Genomic DNA, 18,975 nt, shown 5'->3' with positions numbered 1-18,975 from the left:
TTATTTTTTCTAGAACTTTTCGAACTTTTTAGCTATCCGTAAATAGGTACAATCGAGTTCAGAAATACATTTCTTCACCTCCATTGCAATAAGGCGAAAAAATAGGTAGGTACATATTTATAAAGTTGACTGTATAAATAAAATAACTTACTTTCAGGCGTCCTCATTGTTTCCGGATTCAACTTCTGTTTGACGAAATCCACCGCGTCGATGTACGGCACTTTGAACTCTAAAACCCTGGTAATAAAGTACATTGTAAAATATATGTTGTTTTAACTTTGAATAAATATCAAATGTCAAGCTAATATGAACTTTAACGCTTCAAAATAAAGTCCTTTCTTACCTGTCTCCACTGTACCAGGCGGCTTTAACCCCAGAATCTTCATACTCCAGTACTATACCAGCGCCGCTGTTTTCTCGGTCCACAGTACTTGGGCAGGGGCAGCAACTGAGGCCGGAGGCCCACAGGTCTCGGGCTAGGTTGGCCCGTTGCGAGGCCGCGAGGCCGTCGCGGCCATTGCCGGCCTTGCCGTGGACGTTTACGCAGATGAGAGTTGGCTAGAAGAAAAAAGTTGAATAAAAGAACAATTGAATTGAATTGATTGATTGATTGATTGATTGATAAAGAGCAATTGAATTAGTTATCAGTTAGCCACGACCATGACCAGTGAAACCTGTGTCGAAACGTCGGTAAATAATTGTAATTGAATAAATTTCGCGTTAGACCCGTCTATAAAGGTGAGTTAATTGAATTAGGTAACTTATTAATAATAGATTGTATGGGAAGTGTCATATATGTAAATATGTACTTATTAAGCCTAAATCTAATAGGGGGTATTACTGCAATGTTCTGCCGCTAGAGTGCAGAACTAACACCCATCGTAAACCATATAGTAACTTATACATACTGTGCCTTAAACTGTTTTTTGACAAGTTTTCACAGACAATAAAACATGACATTGATACATCAAGGCGGTTTGTTTACGAAGGGCCTACCGGGAAACGCAAAAGTAGAAACTCAGCTATCTGCCTCTTTATCGCTCGAATATGCAAGTGATAGAGAGGTTAGATAACAAAATTTGACTCTCTCGTTTGCGGTAAACCCTTAGATTGTGACGGATTGTGGAAGTGGCGCCCCCTACGCAGAGTTTCGCGTAATATTCCCTATTATAAATAGTTCTTTACATGTATGGAGTGAGAACTCTGTTCTCATGAGCTGTGATTACCAGGCCACAAAATATAGGCAAGGTACAGTAAGAGATTTATCAATAAAGCACTTTCACAACACACAATAAGGTTCAAATTACCTCGCTCGGTACAGCATGCGGCGTATCCGACTCCATTTTCTTGACTATCGTAGCCATTCTCTCTAAAGACATGGAAAATCCGACGCAAGAGCTTTTTTGCTTGGCACTGTCGATTTCTTTCGTACGGGCTATCTTGCGGAACTCTTCTACTAAGGCGTCGTATCTGTCAGACAATATAATAGTACATTTCAATGCAAGTGTGGAAAGTGTGTTATTACATAAGAGTCCCGAAATGTCTTTTATGAGCCGTAGGCGAATAAAAGACACGGGACAAGTAAATAATAACACTTTCACACGTTCATGAACGACTTTTTTAATACATTTGCGAAAAAAGTCACAATAAAACTAATATTGGTTATCCTCACTGAGAATTACACTTACAGTGACGAATTTTCGCTTGAACTGGAATGATTTGTATATTATATATTAATCAGCACTATAAACTACGTTCCGCGTTGATTTACATTACAAAATTAAATCACATTAAGTCATTCAGTCAGTCATTTCACACAAAAACACTTACAGTTGCAATTTAAGTTAATTATTTTGATACAACTACATTTTAAGTGAAAATAGCGGGCGCCGGTTTTACATTTTAATTTTTTCTGTTAACGCCAACTTGGCAATGATAGTTTTCCATTCAGCCAAATAAACCACTCTTAACTGCTCATCGGTGGACCTTATGCCTTTTGTAATAAGGTTTACAAAGTGGGCGATGGTACACACCTTCCACCTGCCGCGATTAAGTCCCCAGCTCTGCGTTTCGTGTGTCGCTCGTCGCGCGCGATGGACATCTGCCAGAACACACCGCTGTGCTGCGTCGCGTTGTACGCCAGGAATGGCGCTACCGTTATAGGGCACTGTAAACAAATTGCCAAATCACAACACGGGTGTAAAAAGTAACAGTGGACCGACGTCACAGACTTTTACACAACTGACCAAAGTAAAATGACAACCATCGTCCTCGCGTTTGTCCCGGAATTTTTGCCACGGCTCATGGGAGCCTGGGGTCCGCTTGGCAACTAATCCCAGTAATTGGCGTGGGCACTAGTTTTTACGAAAGCGACTGCCATCTGACCTTACCCAGAGGGTAAACTAGGCCCGTATTGGGATTAGTCCGGTTTCCTCACGATGTTTTCCTTCACCGAAAAGCGACTGGTAAATATCAAATGATATTTCGTACATAAGTTCCGAAAAACTCATTGGTACGAGCCGGGGTTCGTACCCGCGACCTCCGGATTGCAAGTCGCACGCTCTTACCGCTAGGCCACCAGCGCTTGTTTAATGACAAAGTAAAATGACAACCGATATACATATTTAAATATAAACTGCGAAAGTGGCTAATACTAACCTTATCTTTGTATGACGTCGAGGAGTTTTTCAAACTACCGTATACATAGGTAACATAGGTTATTAAGATACTCATACGTTGTACTTATAATAGTTGAATAATTAATATGAATCAGATCTATATGAAATATTACTCTGACATTGAGATATTTGGTTTAAGTACTATTGTACCTATTATTGAGACTATTTGACCTGTGACTTTGGTGTTATTAATAAAGATTTGTATTTGCCCTGCAAGTAATACCGAGCTACTAACAGTGGCGATGTATGCAGGTCGGGTGCGCGCGATCCACCCCTCGCCCCTCGCACCCCGCACGATTGCCCTGTCTAGACGGCTTCGTTGAATAACTGTGTTGTTTTATAGGTAGACTGTGACGGGTATAGAATCTGTCAAAGGTAACTCTGCACAGACTTTGCAGAATAAGTACCTACACAATATTTTATAGCAATTTATCATTTGTTCTTCTGCGGATGCTGTTTTGTATGACATATTATATGTAATAGGTACTTATAGTTATGCAACTGAAAGGCATATGATGATATGATGAATTTATGACAATGACATGACTTTATTCATGGAAGTGATAAGTGATAAAATAATTTTAATATCGCACGGTAGATAAATATAGACACTATGATAGTTATAGCGTAAACAAGAGCGACATCTTATCCTTGAGGATTCAAACTGTGTCGGTATTGGATTCAAACATGGCGAACTTACCTCACACCCTAGCGCCTTAGCGTTCCTATAGACCGCCTCCAACTCGGCCACGGCCTGGGCCACCAACTTCGCCCACTTGGCTTGCTTCACGAAGCGTGTGACCAGCTCCTTCACTTCGTACACCGCGATGTCCGCCTCCATCAGCCCGAGGAGGTTTTAGACCACGTGACAGAGATAGCGCTAGTGCGCAAGCTCTGATATCTAGTAAAGACTGATAGAGATAGCACTATTGCTTGGGATATCATGCTACTGACAGAGATAGCACTACTGCATGGCTACTAATGTTTTTTCTTACAAAGACCCTCGGAAACAAACTTACCTCGCACCCTAGCGCCTTAGCGTTCCTATAGACCGCCTCCAACTCGGCCACGGCCTGGGCCACCAACTTCGCCCACTTGGCTTGCTTCACGAAGCGTGTGACCAGCTCCTTCACTTCGTACACCGCGATGTCCGCCTCCGTCAGCCCGAATAGGTTTTAGGCCACATGACGGAGATAGCGCTAGTGCGCAAGCTCTAACGTCTAGTTAAGACTGATAGAGATAGCACTATTGCTTGGGATCTCATGCTATATGCGCTTCGCGCATACAGAGTGACAAAGATAGCTCTACTGCATGGCTACTAACGTATTTTCTTATAAAAACCCTCGGAAACAAACTTACCTCGCACCCTAGCGCCTTAGCGTTCCTATAGACCGCCTCCAACTCGGCCACGGCCTGGGCCACCAACTTCGCCCACTTGGCTTGCTTCACGAAGCGTGTGACCAGCTCCTTCACTTCGTACACCGCGATGTCCGCCTCCATCAGCCCGAGGAGGTTTTAGACCACGTGACAGAGATAGCACTAGTGCATGCCCACTGATGTATTTTCTCATAAAGACCCTCGGAAACAAACTTACCTCGCACCCTAGCGCCTTAGCGTTCCTATAGACCGCCTCCAACTCGGCCACGGCCTGGGCCACCAACTTCGCCCACTTGGCTTGCTTGACGAAGCGTGTGACCAGCTCCTTCACTTCGTACACCGCGATGTCCGCCTCCATCAGCCCGAGGAGGTTTTAGACCACGTGACAGAGATAGCACTAGTGCATGCCCACTGATGTATTTTCTCATAAAGACCCTCGGAAACAAACTTACCTCGCACCCTAGCGCCTTAGCGTTCCTATAGACCGCCTCCAACTCGGCCACGGCCTGGGCCACCAACTTCGCCCACTTGGCTTGCTTCACGAAGCGTGTGACCAGCTCCTTCACTTCGTACACCGCGATGTCCGCCTCCATTAGCCCGAGTAGGTTTTAGGCCACATGACTGAGATAGCGCTAGTGCGCAAGCTCTAACGTCTAGTTAAGACTGATAGAGATAGCACTATTGCTTGGGATCTCATGCTATATGCGCTTCGCGCATACTGAGTGACAAAGATAGCTCTACTGCATGGCTACTAACGTATTTTCTTATAAAAACCCTCGGAAACAAACTTACCTCGCACCCTAGCGCCTTAGCGTTCCTATAGACCGCCTCCAACTCGGCCACGGCCTGGGCCACCAACTTCGCCCACTTGGCTTGCTTCACGAAGCGTGTGACCAGCTCCTTCACTTCGTACACCGCGATGTCCGCCTCCATTAGCCCGAGTAGGTTTTAGGCCACATGACTGAGATAGCGCTAGTGCGCAAGCTCTAACGTCTAGTTAAGACTGATAGAGATAGCACTATTGCTTGGGATCTCATGCTATATGCGCTTCGCGCATACTGAGTGACAAAGATAGCTCTACTGCATGGCTACTAACGTATTTTCTTATAAAAACCCTCGGAAACAAACTTACCTCGCACCCTAGCGCCTTAGCGTTCCTATAGACCGCCTCCAACTCGGCCACGGCCTGGGCCACCAACTTCGCCCACTTGGCTTGCTTCACGAAGCGTGTGACCAGCTCCTTCACTTCGTACACCGCGATGTCCGCCTCCATTAGCCCGAGTAGGTTTTAGGCCACATGACTGAGATAGCGCTAGTGCGCAAGCTCTAACGTCTAGTTAAGACTGATAGAGATAGCACTATTGCTTGGGATCTCATGCTATATGCGCTTCGCGCATACTGAGTGACAAAGATAGCTCTACTGCATGGCTACTAACGTATTTTCTTATAAAGACCCTCGGAAACAAACTTACCTCGCACCCTAGCGCCTTAGCGTTCCTATAGACCGCCTCCAACTCGGCCACGGCCTGGGCCACCAACTTCGCCCACTTGGCTTGCTTCACGAAGCGTGTGACCAGCTCCTTCACTTCGTACACCGCGATGTCCGCCTCCATCAGCCCGAGGAAGTTTTAGACCACGTGACAGAGATAGCGCTAGTGCGCAAGCTCTAATGTCTAACACTGATAGAGATAGCACTATTGCTTGGGATCTCATGCTATATGCGCGAAACAGAGTGACAAAGATAGCTCTACTGCATGGCTACTAACGTATTTTCTTATAAAGACCCTCGGAAACAAACTTACCTCGCACCCTAGCGCCTTAGCGTTCCTATAGACCGCCTCCAACTCGGCCACGGCCTGGGCCACCAACTTCGCCCACTTGGCTTGCTTCACGAAGCGTGTGACCAGCTCCTTCACTTCGTATACCGCGATGTCCGCCTCCATCAGCCCGAGGAGGTTTTAGACCACGTGACAGAGATAGCGCTAGTGCGCAAGCTCTAATGTCTAACACTGATAGAGATAGCACTATTGCTTGGGATCTCATGCTATATGCGCTTCGCGCATACAGACTGACAAAGATAGCACTACTGCATGGCTACTAATGTATTTCCTTATAAAGACCCTCGGAAACAAACTTACCTCGCACCCTAGCGCCTTAGCGTTCCTATAGACCGCCTCCAACTCGGCCACGGCCTGGGCCACCAACTTCGCCCACTTGGCTTGCTTCACGAAGCGTGTGACCAGCTCCTTCACTTCGTACACCGCGATGTCCGCCTCCATCAGCCCGAGTAGGTTTTAGGCCACGTGACAGAGATAGCGCTAGTGCGCAAGCTCTAATGTCTAACACTGATAGAGATAGCACTATTGCTTGGGATCTCATGCTATATGTGCTTCGCGCATACAGAGCGACAGAGATACCACTAGTGCATGCCCACCGATGTATTTTCTCATAAAGACCCTCGGAAACAAACTTACCTCGCACCCTAGCGCCTTAGCGTTCCTATAGACCGCCTCCAACTCGGCCACGGCCTGGGCCACCAACTTCGCCCACTTGGCTTGCTTCACGAAGCGTGTGACCAGCTCCTGCACTTCGTACACCGCGATGTCCGCCTCCATCAGCCCGAGGAAGTTTTAGACCACGTGACAGAGATAGCGCTAGTGCGCAAGCTCTAATGTCTAACACTGATAGAGATAGCACTATTGCTTGGGATCTCATGCTATATGCGCTTCGCGCATACAGAGTGACAAAGATAGCTCTACTGCATGGCTACTAACGTATTTTCTTATAAAGACCCTCGGAAACAAACTTACCTCGCACCCTAGCGCCTTAGCGTTCCTATAGACCGCCTCCAACTCGGCCACGGCCTGGGCCACCAACTTCGCCCACTTGGCTTGCTTCACGAAGCGTGTGACCAGCTCCTTCACTTCGTACACCGCGATGTCCGCCTCCATCAGCCCGAGGAGGTTTTAGACCACGTGACAGAGATAGCGCTAGTGCGCAAGCTCTAATGTCTAACACTGATAGAGATAGCACTATTGCTTGGGATCTCATGCTATATGCGCTTCGCGCATACAGACTGACAAAGATAGCACTACTGCATGGCTACTAATGTATTTCCTTATAAAGACCCTCGAAAACAAACTTACCTCGCACCCTAGCGCCTTAGCGTTCCTATAGACCGCCTCCAACTCGGCCACGGCCTGGGCCACCAACTTCGCCCACTTGGCTTGCTTCACGAAGCGTGTGACCAGCTCCTTCACTTCGTACACCGCGATGTCCGCCTCCATCAGCCCGAGGAGGTTTTAGACCACGTGACTGAGATAGCGCTAGTGCGCAAGCTCTGATATCTAGTAAAGACTGATAGAGATAGCGACTTATAGCGTAAACAAGCGAGACATTTTATCCGTGAGGATTCAAAGAACTGTGTCGGTATTGGATTCAAAGATGGCGAACTTACCTCGCACCCTAGCGCCTTAGCGTTCCTATAGACCGCCTCCAACTCGGCCACGGCCTGGGCCACCAACTTCGCCCACTTGGCTTGCTTCACGAAGCGTGTGACCAGCTCCTTCACTTCGTACACCGCGATGTCCGCCTCCATCAGCCCGAGGAGGTTTTAGACCACATGACTGAGATAGCGCTAGTGCGCAAGCTCTAATGTCTAACACTGATAGAGATAGCACTATTGCTTGGGATCTCATGCTATATGCGCTTCGCGCATACAGAGCGACAGAGATAGCACTAGTGCATGCCCACTGATGTATTTTCTTATAAAGACCCTCGGAAACAAACTTACCTCGCACCCTAGCGCCTTAGCGTTCCTATAGACCGCCTCCAACTCGGCCACGGCCTGGGCCACCAACTTCGCCCACTTGGCTTGCTTCACGAAGCGTGTGACCAGCTCCTTCACTTCGTACACCGCGATGTCCGCCTCCATCAGCCCGAGGAGGTTTTAGACCACGTGACAGAGATAGCGCTAGTGCGCAAGCTCTAATGTCTAACACTGATAGAGATAGCACTATTGCTTGGGATCTCATGCTATATGCGCTTCGCGCATACAGAGTGACAGAGATACCACTAGTGCATGCCCACTGATGTTTTTTCTCATAAAGACCCTCGAAAACAAACTTACCTCGCACCCTAGCGCCTTAGCGTTCCTATAGACCGCCTCCAACTCGGCCACGGCCTGGGCCACCAACTTCGCCCACTTGGCTTGCTTCACGAAGCGTGTGACCAGCTCCTTCACTTCGTACACCGCGATGTCTGCCTCCATGAGGCCGAGGAGGTTCGAGACGTCGCGATTCGTGATGCAGAGGGATGTGAGGTGGGTTTGGAGCTGTAAGCTGGTTATGCGACCTGGAAGAAAAGTAATTGTCAGCGGCCGCCATTTTGAACTGTTTAGTCAAGATAAAAGATAGTTTATTCAAGTGGGCATATTACAATGCGCTTATGAACGTCAAATAAAGCTACACCGGCTCCAACCCTACTGCCTCGAGTAGATTTAAATCCCCCCTCAATTGGAGGAGGGCATCCTAATATGGATAGACAATGATAATAGTTAACGGCCCCCTAGCCTATATAATCGTAGACAGTTAGCCTACGAAGCTGCAGATCTATTATAAGTATATGAAGGGTACACGGAAAGAACGGATCTATATCTGAATCCCTAAAGTCTTTTCTCCTATCTTTGCATTCCCTAATATTGTTTGTCATAATGATCAGTTGTCTTAACACTAAAAACCCTAATTTTGGTTTCCCTAATTATTGATTGCTTATCCTAATGTTATTTAAGCATATTTTTTATTTTGCGAGGATCGCAGTTCTAACCCTAACCTAACCCACTTTTGTGGCAGCAAGTTCTAAAACCTAACCATTTTTCAGAACCTTACATTATGGAAAATAATCGTTATGACAATTGATCGTTAGGACATGTGCCCATTAGGACAAACCAGTTAGGGCAAGTGACTTTAGGACAAACGTTGTTAGGGATTCAGAATGACACCCAGAATGATTCAGATAACATGTCTAGTCACTTTTTATCGGAAAATGAGATTTTTCACCTCAAAATGTAGAGCATTTAATGAACTATTACTTTTTTTACCACCGTATAATATATTTAACACAACTTTTTATTATGTCTAGTCACGGAATTAACATACATTTTGACATTGTTCCAAACTTTAAAAAAAAGCGAGTACCTACTCAAAATGTTACTAAAGTGATTAGACATGTTCTTTCCGTGTATCCTCCATATCTCGTCGAGTAGGTACCCACAACAGATGCCTATTTGAGCTTACTGGGAGACTAAGTTGACTTATGTAAGATTGTCTTATAAAACACGAACAGGTCAGGTTTGGTTAGCAAGCAACTCTTGAAAGGTTGAATGTAGATTTTTGTACATTTTGGTTACATTCAAAACTGACATTTAAGACTAGGCAAAATTCATAAAAAATTACCACTTTAAACTTTCGAAATTAAAGCTAAGCGTAGCTGGAAATACACCCAGTCTTAGATTGTTGCATTATTTTTAATTCACCTTGTTTTTTCTCTCTTCAAGCAGTTTTCTATAGTTAGCTTTTATGGCTAAACTAATAGTCATATTTAGGGCCCTATCCTAGCCTTAATTAATGACGATATTGCTGATAATGGACTCACCAAGATAAGATAAGATAAGATAAGATAATCGTTTATTTGATAAAACACGAGTTATACATAAGATGTCAATATATACAAATTCAGTTCTTTACATGTCTGGCTGGAATTTCAGCATTCAAATATTTATTACAAAATTAAATTACAAATATTAAATAAGCAGTATAGAATCATGTTGAAGAGAAAAAAAATGACAATGTGTACCAATGTCAAATTACTGAACTAAATTATCTCAATATTGTTAATTATAAATAGTTGTATTAAATTTAAATCATTAATGTCATTATCAATTTTTCGACAGTAAACTGTACAGTTATTCACATGTCCGGCTGAAATTTCAGCATTCATAGTATTATGTATAAATTAAATTTCCAATAAAAGAAAATTTACGGAAAAAAACAAATGTTAATGTGTATCAATATCAAATTCCTACTTAACTAAATCCTATCTAAAATTATTAATTTTAAAATGTTGTATTATATCATTTAAGTTATAAAAACAATGTTCCAATAGTAAACTATACAAATTTTTCCGAAAAGCCTTTCCTTCTAGTGTCCTTATAGCAACAGGAATAGAATTATACAAATTTACAGCCGTACAATAGCAGTTATTTTGGAACAGCTTAAGCCTTTGATGCGTCGGTATCTCTAGGTCGTATTTGTGCCGTTTATCGTTGCCCTTTTTTTTAAACAAACCTATATTATTTTTAACAAATTTACACATTTCGAACACGTACAAGGATGGTAAAGGCAGAATTTTTTTTCTTTTAAATAATGGCTTGCAGCTATCTAAGTAGTGGGCCCCGCATAATGATCTCACACATCTTTTTTGCGCTTTGAAAACTCTATCGGCCTCGGTAGAGTTGCCCCATATTATTAACCCGTATCGAATTTGTGATGATACATAGCCGTGAAAGGCTGCGGTTGCTGCCGCTTCAGAGACAATAGAACGCAAACGATACAAAACATAAACAAAACGATCTAGCTTATTACATAAGTAGTTGATATGAGCTTTCCAATTGCAGTATTTATCAATATGTATACCTAAGAAAACTGCAGCATCAGTTTCCTTAAGTTGCACGCTATTAAAGTCGGTAGTTACATCAAATGATTTACTTTTATAAGTTTGAAATTGGATTAGCTGTGTTTTTTTTAGATTTACATTAAGATTATTATCATCTAACCATTTAGTAATATTTGTTAGCGTCTGTGCAATATTATGACATAGAGAACCACCATTCGTCTCTTTAATTATGATAGTTGTATCATCTGCGAAGAGTATCGTATCATTATGTGTGGCTCTAGGTAAATCGTTAATATATAATAGAAACAATATCGGCCCCAGTATGCTGCCCTGTGGCACGCCGCATTTATTTACCACATAGGGTGAATTATATGACTCCTTGTGATTATTCACCATTTTCGTAACTTCAACACATTGTTGCCGTCCATTGAGGTAGCTTTCCAACCACAGATATGCTTGTCCCCTTATGCCGAATTTATATAATTTTGCAAGTAAGGACTCATGGCACACGAAGTCAAACGCCTTACTCATATCCAGCATAAGTGCTACTACAGCTGCTTTGTCATTTAAACCTAAAGTAACGTTTCGTATTAGCTCGAAACAGGCATGTGTTGTTGATTTATTCTTTTGGAAACCGTATTGCTGAGGGGTTATTAAATTATGCTTGGCTAGAAAGTCGATTATTTTCCTAAATACTAATCGTTCAAAAACTTTGGATAGGACAGGGATTAAAGTGATAGGACGATAGTTTGCCATGTCACATTTATCGCCCTTTTTAAATAGCGGTTTCACTACAGAAATCTTGAGCCTATCCGGAAATACCCCTTCTGCGTATGACAAATTTATAATATGATATAATGGTAATGATATAATATTCGCAGTTAATTTCAGGAGTTTTGCATTGATGCCGTCGTAGCCCGTAGACTGGGTATTTTTAAGGTTCCTTATAGCTTTAAAAATCTCATAGTGATCATCAGGTAAGAAAAATATAGTATGCCTGTTTTGATCAATTAAGGATGTTACGTTACAAGTGTGTTTAATACTGTTGTTTGTTAATTTTATTAGGTATTGGTTAAATTGTTTTGCAATTTCTAAGGGGTTGTTGTATGTAATATTGTTGTAGTAATTTCTTTTATTTCAAAAGGTTCTGCGGCGGAGCTACAAGTTTTTTTTATAATGCTCCATGAAGTCTTGCACACGTTTTTGGCATTTCGAATTTTTTTGAGGTTAATTGCTTGTTGTGCTGCATTCATACATTTTTTAAGAATTTTGCAGTATTGTTTGTAGCGGCTAAGATTTTCTTTTTTATTAGAATTGGAATATTGATACTTGCAATATAAAATTCTTTTTTTAATGCAACATTTTTTAAGTCCTTTTGTTATCCACGCGTTCCCAGTGGGTTTACTTACATGCTTGATTCGGACAAATGGGAAGCAGAGGTTATAGAATAACATGAATAAGTCGTGAAACGCATTGAAGGCCGCATTTGTGGTATTGTTTTCATAGACCTCGGAGAACGAAAGCGAAGCAATAGCGTTTATAAATTTCTGAATGTTTTCATCACTGTAGTCTCTTTTCTTTTCATACCACACTAAAGGTTTTTTATAAAAGTTGTTTTTTATGCTAAGACTACACGATAACGTTTGACCAGTATCATGGTCAGATAAGCCAAGTGTGTGTATACCCGGTATTCCCTTCTGAATATTGCTAGCTATTATGTCAATGCATGATGTCTTTCTCGTTGGTTTTGTAATGTAATTAATTATGTTGTAGTTACTTAGAATACTTTTCAACTCTCTACTTTGAGTGTTACATTTAATCATATCAATATTCCAGTCACCGCACAAAATGATATTTTTATTTTTCCCTCGGCAGACTCTTTTTAAGAGATTGTTAAGAGCCTCAAAGAATATATATACGTTAGATGATGGTGTTCTATAAATACATATTACTAAAAGGTTTACAAATGGAATTTCAATACCACAGCATTCAAAATCATAATCCTGAGAAAACTCATTAACATCTAGGGGAATGTAATGTATATCAGAGCGAACCAGAATACAGGTTCCCCCTCTTTTTTGATTGGGACGTGAATAGAAAGCTGCTACCCTATAATCATTAATTTTCTAGTTTGATTCTGATCCAAGTTTAATAAATGTTTCACTTAGGCATATAATGTCGATTTCCCCTATCTGTTTACATAGAATGTCTAGTGTGAGTTCAAAAATATCTTTTTTGTTAATTATTCCCGCTATATTTTGGTGCAAAATTAATATATCTCTAGTATTATTCACGAAAAAGCCGGCCATCTCCACTTTTCCTCTTAGGCTTAAAGTAGTTTGTGATTCTATTAACGGTAGAGCTACTTGATTTGTTCTTTACGGATTCTACGTCAGGGTCTACTGATTTTGACTGATACAATGTGTTATTTGTGTCCATATTGAGGAAGGTTAAGACGTCTAAGAATGACTTTAAATCCTGGAAGATTTGTTCTATACCAGACTTGTTTATGTGGCCAGACTTCCTATAAAACATTGTATAGTCATAAACCAGATTTCTGTTACTATCTAGAATGTAGGCATATTCATGCTTTACATTGTCAAGGTATAGTAATCTATTAAAAGCTTCCACTCTTCCGTTAAACAAGTTTGCGTCATGTCCACAGTAGAAGGTTGGGACGCAAATAATGATATTTGTATGTTCAATGGTTTGGACACCGTTTCTTACAACAGTAACTAGCTTCGAATAATTCTGTGATTCTTTAAAGTCTTCCTCCCCAATTAATATAATGCAATGGTCACGCTTTGTAAGGCCTTTGACCTTACTCGGTAAGTCCTTTAACAAATGCTTTATTCCTACACGTGGGTATAGAAAATGACACAGATAAAACGCAGCCAGGTGACGTTGTGCAGTAAGGAGCACTTGATTTGTATTATTCGCGCTCACAATGCAGATTTTATTCTTGGTATAATCCTGGTGCATGTTATTAGATTTCATTGCTTGACTCTCGTTGTTTTGCAAGGATATTTTTGACAAGTCTGGAGTTGGAGTGGCCTGTGTGGTAGAAACTGGTTTAGTTGAGTTTGTATCGATCTCGTTTTCCACTTCTATGATTTGATTAGTTGTGACTTGCGCAGACGCTGGCTCTATCGCGGTAGTTGTTAATCTATTGACTGTCGTCTTCCTAGACAAAGGTGAGGTTGTTCCTGTAGAATCTGACGATGACTCTTTGCTTAAAATCGGTCCCTTATCGCGCTTCTTAGTTTTATTGGTGGGGGTCTTAATGGGCGATTTTTCCGCTTGACATTGTAATAAATTTCGATAAAAGTCGCATTTTTTCCGTGTATCACGTAGCGCGTCCTGAAGCTCGTAATTCTCATTTAGAAGCTTTTGTACCTCTGCATCGGCACTTTGAAGGTGTTCTTCTAGCTGTGTGATCCTAGTTTTAAGTTCCTCGACAGTGGAGCTTTGAGATTCCAGATTTGGAAGGCTAAGTGAGGCAATGTCTTCAGTCGTCGTTTCGTTGGGAGTAGAATTTAAGGCCTCAAAACTGTTGACGCTACAGAATGAAGATTTAAGGGCGTCGCTATATGATTTCGAGATATTTGATAAATTTAAGGAACAATGGTTTAGTGAAGTAGTAATCTTCTTTGAGTTCTCTTGGTTAATACTGCATTGTTCAGGTTCTGTTAATTCCGCATGTCGTATGGGGGACTTTTGATTATTTAGTTTTGTCTGAGCTAAGGTATTACTTTCATTTTGGGCACGGGGCTGAGTTTTTCCTTTATTTGCGGACGAAGCGCGAATGCGATCAGTCTTTCCACTCTGTCTGTTGATGGTTTGACATGTTGGGCACTTATAATTGGCCAAAGGTAACATCAACAAGTATAGGGTAAATATCAGCATGTTTATCAAATGGCACCCCACAGGACATTAGTAGAGCCTTCAGCAGCTCTGTATGGTTCAGGTGTATGGTCATTTTAAGGCCACTTTCCTATAGATATTACTTGAACTTACCAAAGGTGACATCAACAAGTATAGGGTATATGTCAGCGTGTTTATCCAATGGTACTCCACAGGACATTAGTAAAGCCTTCAGCAGTTCTGTATGGTTCAGATGTATGGTCACTTTCAGGCCACTTTCCTATAGATATTACTTGAACTTACCAAAGGTAACATCAACTAGTATAGGGTATATGTCAGCATGTTTATCCAATGGCACCCCACAGGACATTAGTAGAGCCTTCAGCAGTTCTGTATGGTTCAGGTGTTTGGTCACTTTCAAGCCACTTCCCTATAGATATTACTTGAACTTACCAAAGGTAACATCAACAAGTATAGGGTATATGTCAGCATGTTTATCCAATGGAACCCCACAGGACATTAGTAAAGCCTTCAGCAGTTCTGTATGGTTCAGGTGTATGGTCACTTTCAAGCCGCTTTCCTATAGATATTACTTGAACTTACCAAAGGTGACATCAACAAGTATAGGGTATATGTCAGCATGTTTATCCAATGGAACCCCACAGGACATTAGTAGAGCCTTTAGCAGTTCTGTATGGTTGAGATGTATGGTCACTTTCAGGCCACTTTCAGACGCCGCCCGACTTGCGACTACTAGCAACTCGGCATCTGGCCAGAGAGTGTCTGAAAGATAATAGTTATTTTCACCACACCAACTGGTAAAGGCTCTCTCGATTGTTCGAAAAGTAACAACAAAATTTCTTTTTTTCACATGCGAGGCAAAGTAATCAAATGCAAATTTTGAGTTGTCTTCTTAAGTTTGCTGGTAGATATGACTTTTAATAGATGATTGAATGATAAATACAAACAAACATTCATTTGGATTTGATTTGGTTTAATTTTCGAGGGTTTCAAAGCACGAGGGTTAAACAAAAATTGTCCCCGAGTGAAACACAAAATTTTTCACTACACCAACCCGAAGCAAATATTAAATGTAATATATCAAATAAAATCAAACCAAATCAAATCCAAATGAATGTTATTAAATATGTATCATCGAAAATCATCATTTAAAAGTCAATTCTAGCAGCAAACAACTCACAATTAGCATTTGATTACTTTGCCTCACATGTGAATAAAATGCAACTTTGCTATCAGTTTTTGAAGTGCAAAGTAAGCCGAGCTGGTGTGGTGAAAAAGAAATTATTTCACACCATGCACAAATAAAATACCAGAAAATGTAATGCACGTGTACAGTCAGCAGCAGAAATTGCTAAGCGGGCGAGGTGTTCAAAATTACCTTCACCCTTATTCTCTTACTAGCGACCCGGCGGCTTCGCACGGGTTAACCAATTATACATAAACCTTCCCCTTGAATCAGTCTATCTATTTAAAAAACCGCATCAAAATCCGTTGTTTAGTTTTAAAGATCTAAGCATACATAGGAACAGACATCGGGAAGCGACTTTGTTTCATACTATGTAGTGAAGATTAAAGTCACGTCAAGATCATTTTGAACACCTCACCCGCTTAGCATCTTCTGCTGTTGACTGTACGCAACCGATGTGCTCTCGCCTTAATTTCCAGGGTAGTAGAAAACTTATAAAGCTGTTGTTGAGGATGTTTTACCACTGTTGCTAATGACCAGAATTTACAAAATTAAACCTTCCTCACCTGACTTAGGGTTGAATATGTCAAACGCGCACTCAATAATCTCTCTCGGATGAAAACCTGGTACGTGTTTTTCCCTGAACACCCGATCAATAACGTAACGACGCATGTACTTCGAACCGGAGTATGCCACGTGTCTGGAAATAACACAGAATATTTAGTCACTATATTAACAAGTAGGTACTAATTGGTTCCTGACGCTCATATCGAGGGGGGAGGGGGGGTGGATCTAGCCGTACTGATAGGCGAGGAGATATTTCAATAAAATATAAACTTACCGAGCAAAGGGCAGCCTCAAGTCATGCGGCAGATGACAGACGGTTCCAGAAGCGGTCATGACTTTGACCGCGTTGGGGTAAGCGTCCCGAGCCTTAACCCGAGGGTTAGGGAGAGGCGGGGAGAACTCGACCGCCCCGTGACATCGGAATACTTACGGTATACGGTTGTATACCGTAAACCGGTTGATTGTGACACTCACCAATCTAATAATATTGTAATATCTGTAAACTGACATGCACAATCTGACAATAAATGATTACTTACTTACTTACTTACTTACTTACTTACAGAAGCGGTCATGACTTTGACCGCGTTGGGGTAAGCGTCCCACGCCTTAACTCGGGGGGTCAGGAGAGGCGGAGAGAACTCGACCGCGCCGTGACTTCTGAATACTTAGACAAATAACGGTCACATTGATACATTACCTAGCAAAAGGCAGCCTCAAGTCATGCGGCAGATGACAGACGGTTCCAGAAGCGGTCATGACTTTGACCGCGTTGGGGTAAGCGTCCCACGCCTTAACCCGGGGGGTCAGGAGAGGCGAGGAGAACTCGACCGCCCCGTGACATCGGAATACTTAGTCAAATAATGGTCCAATTGATACATTACCTAGCAAAAGGCAGCCTCAAGTCATGCGGCAGATGACATACGGTTCCAGAAGCGCTCATGACTTTGACCGCGTTGGGGTAAGCGTCCCACGCCTTAACTCGGGGGGTCAGGAGAGGCGGGGAGAACTCGACCGCGCCGTGACTTCTGAATACTTAGACAAATAACGGTCACATTGATACATTACCTAGCAAAAGGCAGCCTCAAGTCATGCGGCAGATGACAGACGGTTCCAGAAGCGGTCATGACTTTGACCGCGTTGGGGTAAGCGTCCCACGCCTTAACCCGGGGGGTCAGGAGAGGCGGGGAGAATTCGACCGCGCCGTGACTTCTGAATACCTGGTAATGTTAGAGTTATGGTTTTATTTCACAACATGTACCGTTTATGCCCTAATAAACATTAAAACATTAAACAATAAATATTGACAGTGAAACTTATGATTATTAAACAAGGTTTCGTAAACTTATTCTATAGTTAAACACTGCTAAAGTTGTTGCAAGATATATAAATTGTCCGTGACACCTGCACTAGACTATGCCTGTCTCGCAGGATGGCACTTTTCCTAGTTTGCCAGTTTTTTATTGATTACATTAGGCGCTAAAGAATTCACTACTATCAGCTAAATTAACAAAATGCATGCTTCATTACAGTCAGTACTAAGTATAGGTACTACAATTTTTGTGTCTACTATGACACCAACTGTAATAAAATTAAAAAAATTAAACTCAAAACTAATCAACTACAAGAACTAGGCAAGGCAAGGAAAATCAAAATAAACATTATATAATGAAGCAAACAGAAACATAAAAAGCAGATAAAAAAATATTATGGTGATGAGATTGTCAAATTCAAAATAACGCCTTCAGTTTCATCCCGATACAGGACTATTGATATGTATCAGGGATGTTGCGGATGTAGATTTTTTGACATCCGCGGATGCGGATATTTAAAGGCTCACATCCGCGGATGCGGATGCGGATGCGGATGTCAAGATTAGGTACTTAAAAACGTCAAATATTACATTTTTAGTATTTTTTTTATTAAAAAAAAACGAAACGTTTAGTATTTGAGCAAGAATAATACTTTATAGTGCTTTATATTTAATAAACAGTAACTTGGCCGACTTTTCTGGATCTAGACAATTTCATTATAGGTAATGACGAAATTACCTAGCACTTACGCCACTGCTAAGACGTTCCTGTACCGACTTGTTCGACATCCGCATCCGCATAAGCTTCGCATCGATTTTATGCGGATGCGGATGTTGAAAATAATGCGGAAGTTCCGCGGTTGCGGATGCGGATGTGGATGTTCGCAACATTCCTGATATGTATAGTGCCTCTCTATACATATGTACTTACCTCGGCAACTCGATCTGTCAGCCATCTTAACTGGACTCGCCTCATCCCATTATGGTAAGTGATATCTTCTGCGGTCGAAGGCGCCTGCTGTAGGCACGCACCGATTAGCCTCTGGTAACCACGTGACCCTCGCGAACTAAGCGTATGTGACAGTAGCCCTGATAAGGCACCTTCGGCTACTGGGCGGGGTACGTGCGAACTAGATAATAGCTCGGCGCAGGTTGGTCGAACGCTTGCGTCGTGGTTTAGTAGCCATCTTTAAGGAAATTAGTCGGTAAGAGGCAGGTCTTTAGAAAAACTTATTGAGTATGCTTTAGTCAGGATAAGAAATACCGTGTTCATAAAATGGCTTCGTTTCACTATAGTT

General features: G+C 42.0%; 2 protein-coding genes across 2 annotated transcripts in view; one reads left to right on the top strand and one right to left on the bottom strand.

The window, feature by feature from the left end:
* The window catches only part of LOC134655802 (sodium/calcium exchanger 3), a 292,912-nt gene that overhangs the window by 238,129 nt on the left and 35,808 nt on the right, over positions 1-18,975 (top strand). The gene's annotated exons all lie outside the window — the stretch shown is intronic.
* The window catches only part of LOC134655835 (eIF-2-alpha kinase GCN2), a 54,393-nt gene that overhangs the window by 3,527 nt on the left and 31,891 nt on the right, over positions 1-18,975 (bottom strand). Inside the window, exons 17-25 of the mRNA XM_063511326.1 lie at positions 18,609-18,864; positions 17,434-17,585; positions 16,365-16,498; positions 15,195-15,374; positions 8,185-8,408; positions 2,034-2,167; positions 1,308-1,470; positions 344-558; positions 152-237 (exon numbers count right to left, since the gene is read on the bottom strand). Of these exons, the coding sequence (XP_063367396.1) occupies positions 152-237; positions 344-558; positions 1,308-1,470; positions 2,034-2,167; positions 8,185-8,408; positions 15,195-15,374; positions 16,365-16,498; positions 17,434-17,585; positions 18,609-18,864 (1,544 nt within the window). The remainder of the gene's footprint in view (positions 1-151; positions 238-343; positions 559-1,307; positions 1,471-2,033; positions 2,168-8,184; positions 8,409-15,194; positions 15,375-16,364; positions 16,499-17,433; positions 17,586-18,608; positions 18,865-18,975) is intronic.

Source organism: Cydia amplana, chromosome 17, assembly GCF_948474715.1.
Source record: "Cydia amplana chromosome 17, ilCydAmpl1.1, whole genome shotgun sequence".
NCBI classification, from domain to species: Eukaryota; Metazoa; Arthropoda; class Insecta; order Lepidoptera; family Tortricidae; genus Cydia; species Cydia amplana.
Note: the sequence above shows the minus strand (reverse complement) of the source record. Positions and strands in the feature narration are given on the sequence as shown.